The following is a 14,761-nucleotide window of genomic DNA, read 5'->3' as shown; positions in this document are numbered from 1 at the left end:
GGGGATATTGCTGTGCTGGAACACAGACCCAGGTCTTGTAGAGGCTCAGGTGTCTCCATCTCTATCAATTCCATCTAAAAAGACTTCTAGAAAATTATTACCTGCCAATTTTTAGCTCAGCTGCAAATATAAATCACTTAATGTGACCTTGGCTCACTGTTTCCCCAATGATCACCTTTCAACAGCCTTGAAAAAAGCCCTGAGATACCACAGGACATACCATGGAGTGATGCCACCCCCATTCCTCAACCTGCACGTGATCTGAGAAACCAGAAAACTCAAACCAGCGCTTCTGGTCTCACCCCAAAACACCACCATGGGTGAAAGCACCACCACCATGTCCCTCCCAGCCGCTGGGTCCTGGCCCAGCCCCGTGGCGTTACCAACCTGCAATGGGCGTGCCCGCGGTCATGGGCACGGCCATCAGCCCCATGAGGTACCCTATGGCCTGGGACGCCTGCATGGGCCCCACCAGCTCGAAGGCGATGGGGGCCATGATGGTGGTGAAGAAGCCGTCACAGAGGCCAAGGAAGAGGCAGATGACAATGACGCCCTCAAAGCCTTGGCACTGCGGGATCATCATGCACAGGAGGCCCAACAGCATGAAGGACGCAACCTGGGGGAACAGACATGGGCATGAGAGTGGAAATGGGCAGCAAGAAGAGTCATGGAGATGACGCTGAACAGGTCAGTGTCACTGTTCCCTCCCCTGGACCCAGCAAAGCCATCCAGCCGCTGCTCCTGTCTCAGAGAGGCCCTTAAGAATAACCTTTTAAGAAGGGTTAAGAAGGATTAACTGCTGGATTAGCTGCTAGATTTCAGCAGTTTGTTCTTCAAAATCCACAAGGTTAAAGGGTGTCAGTAGTTTGGGAAGAGTGGCTACCATGGAGTTTGATTGCTGAACAGACACTGATCTCCGGGGTCAAGCGTGTAACTCCTCTTACACATTTCTGTAGTCAATTTTCTTCCCTTATAGCAGACAGTGGTTGGTAAACACTTTGTGATTGAGAGTTATTAAGCAGAGTGAGGACACCAATATAGAGGTACCATCCCTGCCCCTTGGGGGCTGGCCAGCACCTACGGAGGGCTGGACACACTGTACCTGCAGGTAAATCTTCTTCAGCCCGGGAATGCAGTCGCCAATGCGGCCTGAAACCAAGCGCCCCAGCCCCGACATGGCCCCGAGGCAAACCAGGAGGATCCAGTCCTTTTTGGTTTCCTGAAATCGCTTCTCCACGTATTTGACCTAGGATGGATGGAGGGACACAAGGACATGAAGCTGCAGTACATTGATCCCTCTCATCTCCCCAAAAGGGATGAGATTTCCTGCAGAGGGCTCATGGATTTGGGCTGGTTGTGTGACCCTCGTGTCCACACACACTGACCTGCACCTTCCACCCACCCCAAACCCAGCAGGCTCATCCTCTCCTGCCACTGGTGCTGGTCCTTAGGAGTGTTGGGAAGTGACCCTGGCCTACCCTGGCACAGAGGGCACAGAGAGGACACACAAAACCGCATCCATCACAATTCCTGTTTACAGGATGTGCAGCAGCTTCTTGGCTTCAGCACTTTTGGTGCCTCTGCCCTTACTGCCCATCCCCACCTTCCCACCTCCTCCTCACTCTGGGCAAAGGGACCTCCCTCCCCTTCCAGCCCCAGCTGTGGCTCTTACCAGGTTCATGTAAGGTACGAGGTATCCCAGGACAGCAGTGGCGATCCCAAAGGCCCAAATCCGATAGGTCTTTCTCCGGAAAACCCTCAGGTTGAAATACTTGCGGGTCTGGGCCCAGCACTGCTGCCTCATGCTCCGGCTGCCCAGCTTGTGGCGCCCGTCGTGCTGAGGGTCACAAGAAGGCGTCAGGATGGGCCGGTAGGTCATGGACAAGAAGATCTGGATGAGCATTAAGGCACTGAGTACTTGGAAAGTGTGTGCCAGCCCAATGGCACCCCCGACCATCTTCAGGAAGAAGGGGAGCGGCACGGAGATGAGGCAGCTGCCCCCGGCCACGATGCCGTTGGCCAGGCCCAGGCGGCGCTTGAAGTAGTGACCGAGGATGACCAGCGAGGGCTGGAAGGCGAAGGAGCTGCCACAGCCAAAGAGGATCCCATATGTGAAATAACGCACTTCCAGGGACCTGGAATAGCACACATGGGAGTGGGGATGTGAGGCAGAGGTGAGGAGGCCTCCTCCCCCACGGTGCTGCAGAGGTGCGGGTCTCATGTGCCACGGGTGCTGCCCAGACAGTCTGACCTCGAGGAGCTTATCCCTCACCAAAACCAGGATAATCTCCACCTTACAGCTGGCACATGAGATCTTCAGCAAAATGAAGTGGAGCTGGGAAGTGCTTTCTGCCACCAGGAGAAGGCAGCAGCCAACCTGGCCTCCTTGGGAAGCTGACTTTACTTCAGTGGTTATTAAATTACAGCAAACAAGATTTTCTAAGGTAGGGATGTTGGGATATTTTTAGCTAGAATTCCTTTTAATTTTTCCACTGAAAGGACTAACTGAAAACATTCTCCACCCAGTGTTTGGAAGCAGAAGGCACCAGCCCTGCTGGTTATTAGGCATGCAGGAAGGAAATGTGGTGTTTCTGCCCAGGCTCCAGGCTGGTTAATTAAGTTCTTCTTCTTTAAGCTCCTCTGGGAGCTTTAATTAGACAGTTAATAGATCTTATTTGTACCTTACATTGGTGGCTGCACTGGAAGAGGGAGTGAAGTGGCTGCTCTACCAAGCAGATGGAGAGTGCTAAAAGCCCCTGGAAGGTGCTGCCTCCCAATTTCCAGCCCAATGTTCCCAACAGAGGCAGCTGACAAAGGAGCCTGGATTTAGGCAGCACAAACAACCTGTTGTGTTTCTCTCCAGATGAAAGAATTTTTTTCTCCATTCCCATGCAACACATCCAGCTTCAAAGGTCTGCCATAGGATACTGCCTGGGAGGAAAGTGCGAGGAAAACCTTAGGGCAGCTCAGGGTGCTGTACAAGCAGGGTCTGTACTCCAACCCTTGGAGCAAGACTGAGAGTGCTGCTCCAAAGGCAAGTGAGGAGACAGAGCCCACATCTACCAGAGCAGCTGGAAGTTGGGAAACCTTTACAAGCACATCATGCCTTCCATTACACGCTCATCCCTCCAGCCTGCCAAGCAGAAAGCAGAACATGGTTGCGGTGCCTGATGGCGCCGAGACAAATGACTGTCATGAAAGGCAATTTCCATCCACTCCAGAACAAAACCACATCAGAAGCCCCCTCTGTGGGAGCCAGGCAAGCAGCTGGGCCTTGTGGGCCGTGCCCGACCTCCCACGCACCAGCCCTGGCCTGGTCACAGCAGCCCTGGTGCCGCGGCTGAGCTGACGTGTCAGATAAGTGGAGACAAATGCCACAGTTCCCATCTGCTCCCCAGTGATGCTCAGACACCCCTGCATGAGCAGGGGCTCCTTTCAGCCATGCTTCTTAAAGAGGCAGGATTTCCCAGCCTGCTTACTGGGAATCAGCCAGTGGCTGTCCGGTGGGAAGGGCGGCATTGTCCCCTCGGCTGCGAGGCTGCCAATGGATAATTGTTTCTCCTGGGACAAGGAGGTCGCCCTCCATCGGCTTCCTCTTGTTTCCAGCTCTCAGAGGGACAGCCCTGGTTCATCCTTGCTGGCAGAAGTTTGGGGGATTTCTCTGTGCAGGAGTAACTGACCAGAAATTGTGGAGGGGAAGGAGAAGCAGATGAAAAGGGACCCAATCCTCCCTACAAAACACTTAGTGCAGAGGAGGAGGGCTGGGAGGGCACTGAGGGCATATGAAGACAGCCCTGCTGAGCTGGCCATCATCTCCCATTCCTCATGCTAAACCAACCCCCTTAAACTGGAGGGAAGCTAAAGCCTTAACTGGGATTCCTCTTTTCTTGAGAACACACAAGGTGTCTGGTGGCTTGAGCTGGTTGCGTGCAGGAGACACCTCAGAGCAAGGCAGCAAAGAGGAAGAGCCTCACATTGACCCCATCCAGCCTTCCCCAGGGCTTTGCTTTTCAGCACATTTGGATTCCAAATATTTTGAGACAAGAGGCACTGAGCTGGGCGCTGGGGTCTTGCCACACAGTCTTGGTGCTCAGAGGGTTTTTGGAGCAGCTCAGTGCAGTGCTGGGAAGTGCTGCTCCTCCATTTGGACAAAATAAACCAATTTTAGAGAAACTAGGAGATAAAGGGAGGGTGAGCCTTGATCCAGCTCTGTCTGAGCCCACCAAAGCCAGGCTGTGTCCCTTTGCCCCAGTACTCCACTACACTGCAGTGGAGGCATTTGGCAGGAGGGACCAAAAAAAAAGCTTCTCCATTGTTCTGGGAGAGCTGGAGCCACAAGCCCCGAATTTCAGGAGCAGCCTTCACCATCCGGATGGAGCTCTGCCAAATCCCACAGCTCCCTGCTCTTCCTGCAGCCCCGCTCTGCCGTCGCAGCTCCCCTCGCTCTGCTCCAGCTGCAAAGGGGCTCCTTTCTCCCTTAAAAGGCAGCCAGAGGAATGTGGTCTGAGAGTGAGAGGCAGGAAATGGGGATTTCAGTCCTGTAGCTCTCCTGGAAATGATATTCCTCTCTGCCTGTACTGTTTGGTTTTTATTTGTTTTTGAAGCCCAACACAACAAGCCCCTGGCAGTGGTGTGGTCCCATGAGACCTTTTTTCTTTGTACAAACATTGTACAAAAGAGGGGGCAAAAAAGTCCAAGCTCTGGTGATTGGAAGGAAATCAGGATTACATGGGAAGCTCCTGTGATCTGCATGCCAGGGCACAGCTCCCCCCAGGACCCACTGCACCTTTTGCCATTACCTTTGGAAACACAAAGGGTGGCACCTGAGGAGGAAGCTGCAAATGCCACTGCCCAAAATGGTTTTAGCAACCCAAAAACCCCTTCTGCAATTGGCCACAGTCTTGAGGGGCTTGCCTGGGGATCAGAACTGATCCCCACTCCCAGCATGATGGGGGATCCCACAGATGAGGACTCAGGGATCCAGTGAAACAGGCTGGGACAAGCACAAGGGTCTCGTGATCAGGAGGAGCACACATGGGCAAGTCACCCTCTGGAAAACTGGTGTGTATTTGCTTTAAAAACCCACTCCTTGAAGCATTTTAATTAAAACAATATTGATTTTAACTGAAATCCAACCCAAAGCAATGTTTTTATTCAGAAAAAGTGGAGCAAATGCTGCTTTGGAGGTGTCTCCATGGAGCCTCTGAGACTGTGTTTAATAAGTGTCACATAAATTACCCCAGAGGTGACTTCTTTTTGCTCCCACAAATGCCAACCCTGATTTCTGGGCTGGAAAGACACACAAGGTACACCTGCCACTGGCCAGTGCCTGCCAGCAGAAATTCATGGCATGGAATCAGGCATGGAAACCAAGGAGCAGCAGTGGCCCTGTGCTGCCGCAGACACACGAGCCAGGGCAGGAACACCACAAACTGCTCCAAAGCCTGTCTGCCTCCCCTTCCCTGTCTGCCCTGCACAGATACTCCCTCTTAGTTGTAATCCACCAAATATTATTTCAAGCATTAATTTACTTTCAGCAGGAAATGTGAAAATGGTTGCAAAGGAGAATGGTTTTCTCTTTGAGTGCCTCTCTGGAGCTGCCTGTGAGAGGCACACCAACCTCTCCTGCTGTTTTAAAGATCAAATGAGTGCTGAAATCCCAGAAAATACTGTCCCTTGCTTGGGTAAAATTTGCTCTCTTTTTACCTGATGACACAAGGTTCAATTTGGAGGGGAGCAGGCTGAGCACACGTGGGCTGCAGGGATGCCAGGGCATCTCTCATGTGGATGGGAACCACCTGCTTTGCCCCCAGAGGCAGCAGCAGTGCATTGGCAGGGATTGCAGGGAACAGGGAGGAAGAGGAGCTCTCCAAGGAGCTGGGTGTGCCCTCCACAGCCTTACTTGGTGAAGGAGCTGGAGAGGAGCCCGATGAAGGCGATGGTAGCTCCCATGGCCGCCGTGGTCCTGCAGCCGATCCGGTCGGTGAAGATGCTGACGATGGGGGAGCAGAAAAAAATCATTCCCATGGCCAGGGAGCCAACCCATGCTGGGGAGAGAGAGGAGAAAGGTGATGGTCAGGGTGGGACATCCAACAGGGACCAAGTGCAGCTTTGGAGGTGTCTTGGCACAGAGGCAGCCCCACCACACAGTTAATTAGCCGTGTTTAGTGCTGTTAATTAACAGTGCAGCTCATAAATGACACAGAGACCTGGTGGCACCGTGGATGGGGCACAATGACGGAGTATGGACAGGTTTTCATTGTATTCTTCTCTGCTGGGTTACTGTGTCCCAGGGAAGGCACCAAATTTCAACGCCCTGTCCAAACAACCTTGGCTGCATGTGGGAAGATGCCCCAGTGACAGCACTTCCAGCAGGAATCTCCACAGCCAAAAGCTCCTGAGCTCCTCCAAATCCTTTGCTCCCCAGCTTTGGTTAGGGAGAGGTTCCTGTCCTGAGCTAGAGCCCTGAATTCCCAGGGAGCACACTCACCTACTCCTCTCTCAGTCCCCAGAGTCAGCACTCCTCGCCTCTTCCTCTCCCCACGTTTAGTAAGGATTCCTCACTGCAGCTGAGCTGATGGAGATACATGTTTATCCCAGGTTCAGTTCCACCACTGATCTTGCCAGGCAATGCCCAACTGGGACCATCATGCCCTGTCTCCTTCCAGCCCACTCTGGAGAAAACCACTGTTTGTCTGGTTTTTTTTTCCAGAAATGTTAATTATTCACAGGTTTTTGGTTTTTTTGTGTTTTTTTTTTTCAGTCCATCATAGAATCATTAAGGTTAAAAAAGCTTTTTAAGATCCTCAAGTTCAACCATTCCCCCAGCACTGCCAAGCCCAGCACTAACCCATGTTCCCAAGTGCCACATCCACATGGTTTTTAATTCCCTCCAGGGACAATGATTCCATCACTGCCCTGAGCAGCCTGTGCCAGGGCTTGACCAGCCTTTTAGTGAAGAAATTTTTCCTACTATCAAACCTAAACCTCTCCTGGCACAACTCAAGGCCATTTCCTTTTGCCCACCGTCTTCTCCCTGCCCTCCACCTTCTCCTTTTAATGGTTTATGTGACTATTTTGGGGAGGAAATGCAGGATTTCAAGAAAAGCAATGTGGTAAGAACAAGAATTTCAGTTCTAACAGCTCTGAGGAGAAGCAAGAGGTCCCCTGGGTGGTGTGTGGGGCAGAGCAGGAGGGACAGAGGGACAAGGGGCCCCCAGCCCTACCTGACACCAAAGTGAGGCAACCTCCTGGAGCATCTCCAAGCTTCAGGTGCTGGCTCTGGTTTGCCAAGCACAGCCCCAGGACATGTGGTCCTTTTACCTTTTTTTTAATCTCTTTTTTAGGTTTGTTTGGTTTGGTTGGTTTTTGTTTTTTTTTTTTTGTATCCAAGCCAGGGCTCTGCAAACCTTTTCATCACAGTCTGGCATAAAAACACCCTCATGATCCTTCCAGAGCCGTGAGATCTTCAAAAAATAGCCAGGTCCCTATTAAAAGCAAATCCCAGCTATAGAACAGCCTCTCCAACCTCTGCCTTTCACAAAACGACCACACAAAGAAGCCCTCCCCAGGCTGGGAAGAGCTGACCCTTCCAAATTAATTGTAAATTCACAAGCACCCAATTTACTTCAAAATCTTCCTTAATAAATGCAGAGTGGAGCAATAAAATGAAAAGCAAGGGCTAAGCAGGAACCTCATGGGACTGGCTGGGCTCTCATCTCAACTCCAGGCAAACAGACGGGAGAGGGGAAGGGAGAGGACCCCCCTCTCCAGCTGAATTTCTTGGTTATAAACACAAGGCACAGTGTAACGAAAGTCCCTCTAATAGGATTAGGTGGCACGGATCCAAAGAGCCGTCCAAACCAGCTCCGAGAGGGGGTGAGGGGTGGGAGCCACGCCAAGATGGGAAAGGCTCGTTAAATTGGATAATATACTTCCAGAAATGTTCCTTCTACTCCAGCCAAGGCAGTAAAATGTTAGATGGCCCCGTCATGTTTGAAGTTTGTTATTTTTGGAAATTACTTTAAGAAACACGGAAATAAAAGCATAAAGCGAAGTATTAAATTTAAAGGGCCAGATTCGGATCTTAATAACCCGGGGATTTACATGCAAATAGGCAGGATCAATCTCTGGCCCCAAAAATGCACACTCACCTGCAGAGATCAAAGCAAACCCAGGGCAGGAGGCTCAGCAACGGGCGCTTAAAAGCTCCTCCAGCTCTGGGTTTGTAAAAAGGAGATATCTCTCTATTAAAATTGGTAAACACACCAAAAAAAAAAAAAAAAAAAAAAAAAAAGTCCTGTGGCAAATTGCTCTACCTTAGAGAAAGAGCTTACCACAAGCAATGAATAAAAATAGGCTTGGGGAAGAACATCCAGTTAAAATTAGTAAGAACAATAGCCTCACTTCCAGAGCGGGGTTTTGTCTTCCCAGCGCTTCCCAGCGAAGCCCCGGGAAGCCGGGAGGGCTGGGCCAGCTCCAGCGCTGGAAGGAAACCTCGGCAAAATCTGGGGGCAGCAGAAAACCTCCTCGGTGCCTCCTCCCATCCCAGCATCACCCACACCAAAACACCCCCGCAGAGGGGGGCACAGTTTTCCCTGTTTTATCCCCAGTGATCTCCATTCACCTGGGCTGGGGTGAGGATGGAGGGAAGCGATGGCAGAAAAGCACAAGTTGGGAGAGAAATGAAGCTCAGGTGAAGCCAAACCCCAAACCTGCCCTAGATCCAAGTCCTTGGATCAACTCCAGAGAAAGAAGGATTTATTTTGGGCAATCTGTGGTGTTGAAGTTTCTCCTGGACTTTGCTGGATGTGATGGGCAGAGGTGGCCACTCTTCCAGTAGAAACCAGGCAGGACTCAGCATCTTCCCTCCCACAGCTTCTCCAACGCTGGAGAAGCATTGGTACCTCTTGGTTTAAAGCCACAGTGGAAAAAAAGGGGGGGAAATTCTGCTTCTGATTTCCAGAGGGTTTGGATGGGATGGTTAATTCCCAACCTGGCCACACCTCCCACCCTCTGCAGATGATAAACTGGGCAAGATATGGAAACACAGACAAGCCCCCACATGAGGCACAGTCTTATCAAGCACGTCCTAAAAGAAGCTGTGGAGAGAATCCAGCTGAGGATGGGGCTGGAAGAAGCTCGGGAGCTGCCAGAACTTTGACAGGGATCGGGTTAAGACTTGATTGTGTTTTAGGGTGCTGTGAGCCCAACCAGCTCCTGGGAGCACCAGCTGAAGGGGCTGTTTTTGGAGCTGGGTGCATGGGGGGACCTGGCTGGTGACAGGGGTGTCTTGACATTAGCAACCTGACAGATGACATGCAAGAGATGTCTTGACAGAAACACAAAATGCTTCAGAAACCATATTTCTAGATTTAAAAAAAACCCAAAAGGCGTTAAAGCACTCTGCTTTGGGTGAGGGAAAATGCACATGACTTCTGATTTCCCAGACCTGTCCATCCCACCCTGCTCCCCCCACAGCCCCTCCTGAAGGGATTGAAGGAGCAGCTGAGGAGCCAGGACCCCCCCAGGGCACACACCCTGCTCCAGGGGGCTGGGGGGCAGCACCAGCCCCAGCTGCCACCCCAGCCCAAGGCACCTACAGAGCTGACAGGACCTTCCTGGTGGTCCTAGGGATGCTCTGGTGTAGGGGAAGAGTTCAGGGTGGGGCTGGTGCTGCTTTGCTGGAGCAGAGCTGTTGACCAAGGAGAACATTCCACCAGCAGCTCTCATACAAAGGGGAAAGTTGAAACTAAAGCTTCACAAATTCTTCCCTTCCACTTCGACATAACAAAGGCAGCCAAGCTGGTGGCCCGGGGCCAATCCAAAGCAATGTGGCCTTCAAGATGGACAGGGAATGTCGTGGTTGAAGTTCTCCAAGGGGAAGAGTGATTTACTGGTGTGAGAGATCACAGAATCATAAAAGCACAAGGGCTGGGTTGGAAGGGACCTTAAAGTTCATCCAGTTCTACCCCCTGCCATGGGTAGAGACACCTTCCCCTATCCCAGGGTGCTCCAAGTCCCATCTAACCTGGCCTTGGACACTTCCAGCTGTTGCAATAACATGGCCAGAATGATCCATCCCTCCCAACACCACTCACCCTGGGTTCAGGACAGAGGGAAAACTGGTGAGGTGACCCATTTGCCCACCAACCCATTCGCCCACCAGCCCAACACCACCAAGCTGTGCCCATAGTGGAGGAGGAACCAGGAATGCTTTGGTCACCTTCTCCTCCTCCTACCAACAGTTGACAAAGCTCCTGAGGACCCTGCAGGAGAGGAGGACCCTGTGGCCACATGGGGGTTGGGGGGCTGGTGATGCTGAGGGGTCCTTGAAGGCTGTGAGCACCATGTCTGTGTGTTTGTGGTGGGCAGGGCCCCCAGGGTCAGTCCATGTGGTCCCACCTGGATACCAGACCAACTTTCCTTCCAGCAGAACCATCCAACAGGATGACAAACTTCCCCCGTTGCTGGCATTTTCCTAAGCAGAAAAAGCTTTCTGAGAGCAGAGCAAGGTAGGAGCAGGAAGGTGAGAAAGGAAGAAAATCTCACCACTCTGAGATGCAGATCCAAACCCCGCTGGTATTTAGCTCATTGTTCCCAAAAAACATCATTAAAAAATCAGATTGCAGCACTTGAAGCCAAACCTATTTGTTCCTTTAAAAGCAAATCTCCAGGGAGAGGGGAGGAAGGGACGTCGCTCTCAGCTGTGCTTCCCCGCTGACCCAAATACCCCGGGCTGGAGGGATCAAGGGCCAGGAGGTGACCTCAGATCCGCCACTGGAGGAAGTGTCTTCCCTCGCTTCCCGCGGCTTCTCCCGCTCGCGCCGCGCAGCTGGGACAGGGGCTGGGGACACGATGCACAGGGTCACCTTCCCCAGGCACCCGGCATTTCTCAGAGGAGACATGAGGCAGCCAAAGGTATTTCACCTCCTGCACCTCTCCTACGAGAAATAAATCACTTTTTGACTCGTTTCAGGCGCGGGGAAGCTCTGCTGCTGTGACAAACCTCGTCACGCATCTTCACAGCCCTCCCCAGCCCTACCTGGCTCAATTTTGGGGTGGCCTGGGAGCCCAGGCAACCTCGTGGTCCTTCCCAGACAGAGGCAGTGGGGGAGCAGGCGGCTGTGCCCCCCTCAGCAGGGCTCCCACGGCACATCTGGAGCGCAAACCAAGCAGCTGTTTCATCTCGTGCCCTTGGAGAGCCATTTGCGTCATCCCCTTGTGCTCTCCAAGTGAAGCCTGAACCGCTCCCAGCGGCTCAGCCCCATGTGCTCAACACCCCCCGCGGGCTGAGCCGGTCCCGGGGATGAATGGTCAAGGCTTAAATAAAGGCAGATGCAAAAGTCAGAGCTGAGGAAGCCACCACGATGCACAGTGGGATGGGAAACTGAGCTGGAGAGCAGCAAAACAGAGCTGAGGGGTTTGAAACTGAAGCTGGGAGACCCCAAATTGAAGCTAAGGAGCAGAAACTGAACCTGGAGAGCACCAAACTGAAACTGAGGACCACCAAAACGGCCCAAAATGAAGTTGTGGAACCCCAAACTGAAGATGGGGATCCCCAAACCAAAGCTGGGGAATCCCAAACAAAACCTGAGAAACACCAAACTGAATCTGGAGATCACCAAACTGAGATTCACAAACCAAAGCTGTGAAGCTCCAAACCAAAGCTGGGGAACATCAAACTGAACCTGGGGAGCACCAAACTGAGATTGAGGAGCAGGAAACTGAAGATGAGGAGCATCAAACCAACACCAGGACACAGCAAACTGATGCTGAGGAGCCTCAAAATGATGCTGAGATGTCCCAAACCAGAGCTGGGGAGCACCAAACTGAAGCTGGGGAGCACCAAACCAAATCTGAGAAGCACCAAACCAAAGCTGTGGAGCCCCACACTGAGGAGCCCAAACTCACACTGAAGAACCCCAAACCAAGGCTGAGAAGCACCAAACTGAAGCTAGGCTTCTCTGGATGGGAGCTGGTGGTGGCAGGGCACTGTGGTGGCAGCCACCGTGCATCACGTGCAGCTCAAAGCCAGCTAAACTCATTAATTGTATAGCAAGCCCTGCTTGGTACCATACCCTAAAGCTTCAGAACAAAGTCCTCCTTTATCAGGTTTGGCTGACTTCTCCCCCCACAACCCCCCCTCTTTTGAAAACAATTCCACAACAGCCTGAAAATTGGAATAAATGGAATTATTCAGAGGAATTATTCAAGGCCAGGTCTGGCTAAAGACCCTTTCAGTGCCCTGTTCATGGTGGTATTAGGAGAGGGTAAGGAAATATGTGAATGTTGTAGAAGTGGAAGCTCCTGTCATTGTGCTGTGATCCCATGGCCATGGATAAGCTTCCCAGAGATCAGACCCAGCAAGTGCCAATCCAATCTTTGCCACAGGGGAGTTTTAAAACACCAATTTTGAACTGGTTCAGGAGCACAGAGCACTGGAGCAGAGCAGGCTGGGAATGTACTTTGCTTTAAAATCCCCACCACACCTCTCCTGATCGTGTCCCTCTGCCTCCCCTCTCCCTCAAGGATGCAGGGGACTTTTAAGAGACGGTGGCCCAGGCCACCTCCCGTAACCACTAAGTGACAGATCTCAGCTTATGTGAGAGAAAAGTCCCAAAATGAGCTGCCCTGTGGCCACACTAAGTAGAGATGGAGACGAATCTGTGGTTTCGCTTGGCAAGCAGCAGGCACAGAGTGTTTGCCTGGGGTTCCTGCGCTCATCATCCCAGAGAAACTTAGTCCCAGACACATTTTGCATCCATTTCATTCCAAACCCATAAAACTCAACCCTGGCTAGAGCAGAATGGCGTTAGAGCTGGTTTCTGGGCTGCATCACATCCTCCCCATCCACAGCCTCAGCCTTGGAGGCTCCAGAGCTGGTCCAGAAATGCAAATTCTTGTGAAATCCGTCCAAAAGCAACAAGGCAGCATGTGCTCTGCAGCTGAAACCCACCATGTGCCCAGGCGGGAGTTTTCTTCCCAGTACTCCACTCCACAGGCCAGGAAGGTTTTTCTTCTCTGCGTCGCCTCTGGCTTGCAATTTTTGAGGGATGATTCACCTACCACACACTAAAGTTACCCAACAAACAGGAGCTGCAGCTCCTCAACGTGGGCCACGTTCCATCCAGACGTCTTTCCATGACCTACACACCCAAGGAGGCCAAGGATCTTGTTACTCCAAGCTCTCCTGGTGTTGTGTGAGTCCAAGGGATGTTGGGTTGGACCATGTTTGCCCATGTCCCATGTCCCTGTGTGAAAGCCCAGGGCTGTCCTGGCATTCAGCTGCTGTTGGGCAGAACCAGTGCCCTCCCTCAGCTCATGCCCCAATGAACTGACAAAGACTTTTTAGCACTGAGGAGGGAAAAAAAATAAATCCTGGGGATGAGCATCTCCCCCCTTGACTGCGCTGTCAAACGCCTCGCCAGCCCCTGGCTGCGTTTTCATCCAGCAATTTTACGAAAAACAGAAAAGTTCCATTTTAATTGGTGAAAATTCCCTCCTCCCACCCGCGGAGCACCAATCTGTAATTAGCCTTTCATGTAAAACGATGTTTATTCCTGATGGAGTTTATCTTGGCACAAACACGCGCTCTGAAATGTGCACACATTTGAAGACTCAAACCCTGCATTTAATTCTCTATCTGCTTGTTAATGCTCATTGTTCCCAAGCCCCTTTTCAAAACACACCCACAGGGAGAAGAAAGTATTTTTTATATATATACATAAAAACCTCCTTCCAGCACCAGGACACCAGCGGCGAGCACGGCACCGGCCCAGGGTCCGGCTGCCCCCCGGATCCCGGCGCTCTCCCAAACACACGGTGCCAAGACCAGACCTCCTGATTTTGTCCATCTTCCCCTTTCTTTAACACAGGTTTTTCTCCCCAGCTGTGATGCCCCTCAATGTTCCCCCTGTAACACAACTGAAGGATGGGAGCCCTGAAGTGGGAGGATGGGAAAAGCACCGTGAGGAACCATCAACAGCATCCAGCTCCGTTTTGGAGAACCCACCCTCACCAGTGGAAGCCAGAACCCAAGGCTCATGATTCCTGGGCTCAATGTGGGGTTTACATGTGGGCTCAATTTGGGATTTACACCCTCTCAGAAGCAGCAGTCACATCTCCTAACACAGCAGCTCCAGACTGGACCAGCAGCCCCCAGGACCTCCCAGCTGGGACTGGGTGACCAGAGCAGATCAGATCCTCCCCCTCTGTCCAGCTTTGGCTGCAGATGACAGTGAGAGCCCAACAGGGGGTCCTGAGTGGCTGCCACTGGCTGCTCCAGGTTCTCCCATTTCCAACAGGGCAATAAACACAATATCCACCTTAAAAAATCAAAGGGACAGCAAAGGCTTGGGATCAGGGACAGGGGCAATGTCAGGGTTGCCATTAGGGTTTGGGCTAGGGTCTGGATCAGGGATAGAGTTTGGTTTAGTGTCAAGGTCAAGAGACATTCCTTTCCCCAGCCTGACACATCCTGGTAGGTTGGGGTTTCCTCCAAGCCCCTCACCCTGAGTTTTTGGGGAAAGAGTTCCCACTGCCAAAGCTGGGCAGGTTCCAAGCTGATGGCAATGATTAACTCTGGTGAGATACTGTGGGTCAGCTCTGGCCCCAGACACTGGCTGCTGCAGGTCCAAAGCTCTCTCTTTTCTCTTTGGAAAAGCCATGACCTGACCAAACTTCACTGGGCTTTGACTATGATTAACCTCCTGCAGTCACCAGTGCAAGGTCACAAACCTGGGAATAGCTCAGCACTCAC

General features: G+C 52.0%; 1 protein-coding gene across 2 annotated transcripts in view; it reads right to left on the bottom strand.

Annotated features, from left to right (window-relative positions):
- SLC16A2 (solute carrier family 16 member 2) overlaps window positions 1-14,761 on the bottom strand; it is a 40,757-nt gene that overhangs the window by 7,425 nt on the left and 18,571 nt on the right. For both annotated transcript variants that reach the window (XM_072929254.1, XM_030272877.4), the window contains 4 exons: window positions 5,903-6,047; window positions 1,673-2,135; window positions 1,103-1,246; window positions 388-616 (listed from right to left, as the gene is read on the bottom strand). In XM_072929254.1, the coding sequence (XP_072785355.1) occupies window positions 388-616; window positions 1,103-1,246; window positions 1,673-2,135; window positions 5,903-6,047 (981 nt within the window). The remainder of the gene's footprint in view (window positions 1-387; window positions 617-1,102; window positions 1,247-1,672; window positions 2,136-5,902; window positions 6,048-14,761) is intronic.

The sequence above is a fragment of the Taeniopygia guttata genome, chromosome 4A, assembly GCF_048771995.1.
Source record: "Taeniopygia guttata chromosome 4A, bTaeGut7.mat, whole genome shotgun sequence".
NCBI classification, from domain to species: Eukaryota; Metazoa; Chordata; class Aves; order Passeriformes; family Estrildidae; genus Taeniopygia; species Taeniopygia guttata.
The sequence above is the reverse complement of the archived record's forward strand: the minus strand, read 5'-3'. Positions and strand labels throughout refer to the sequence as shown.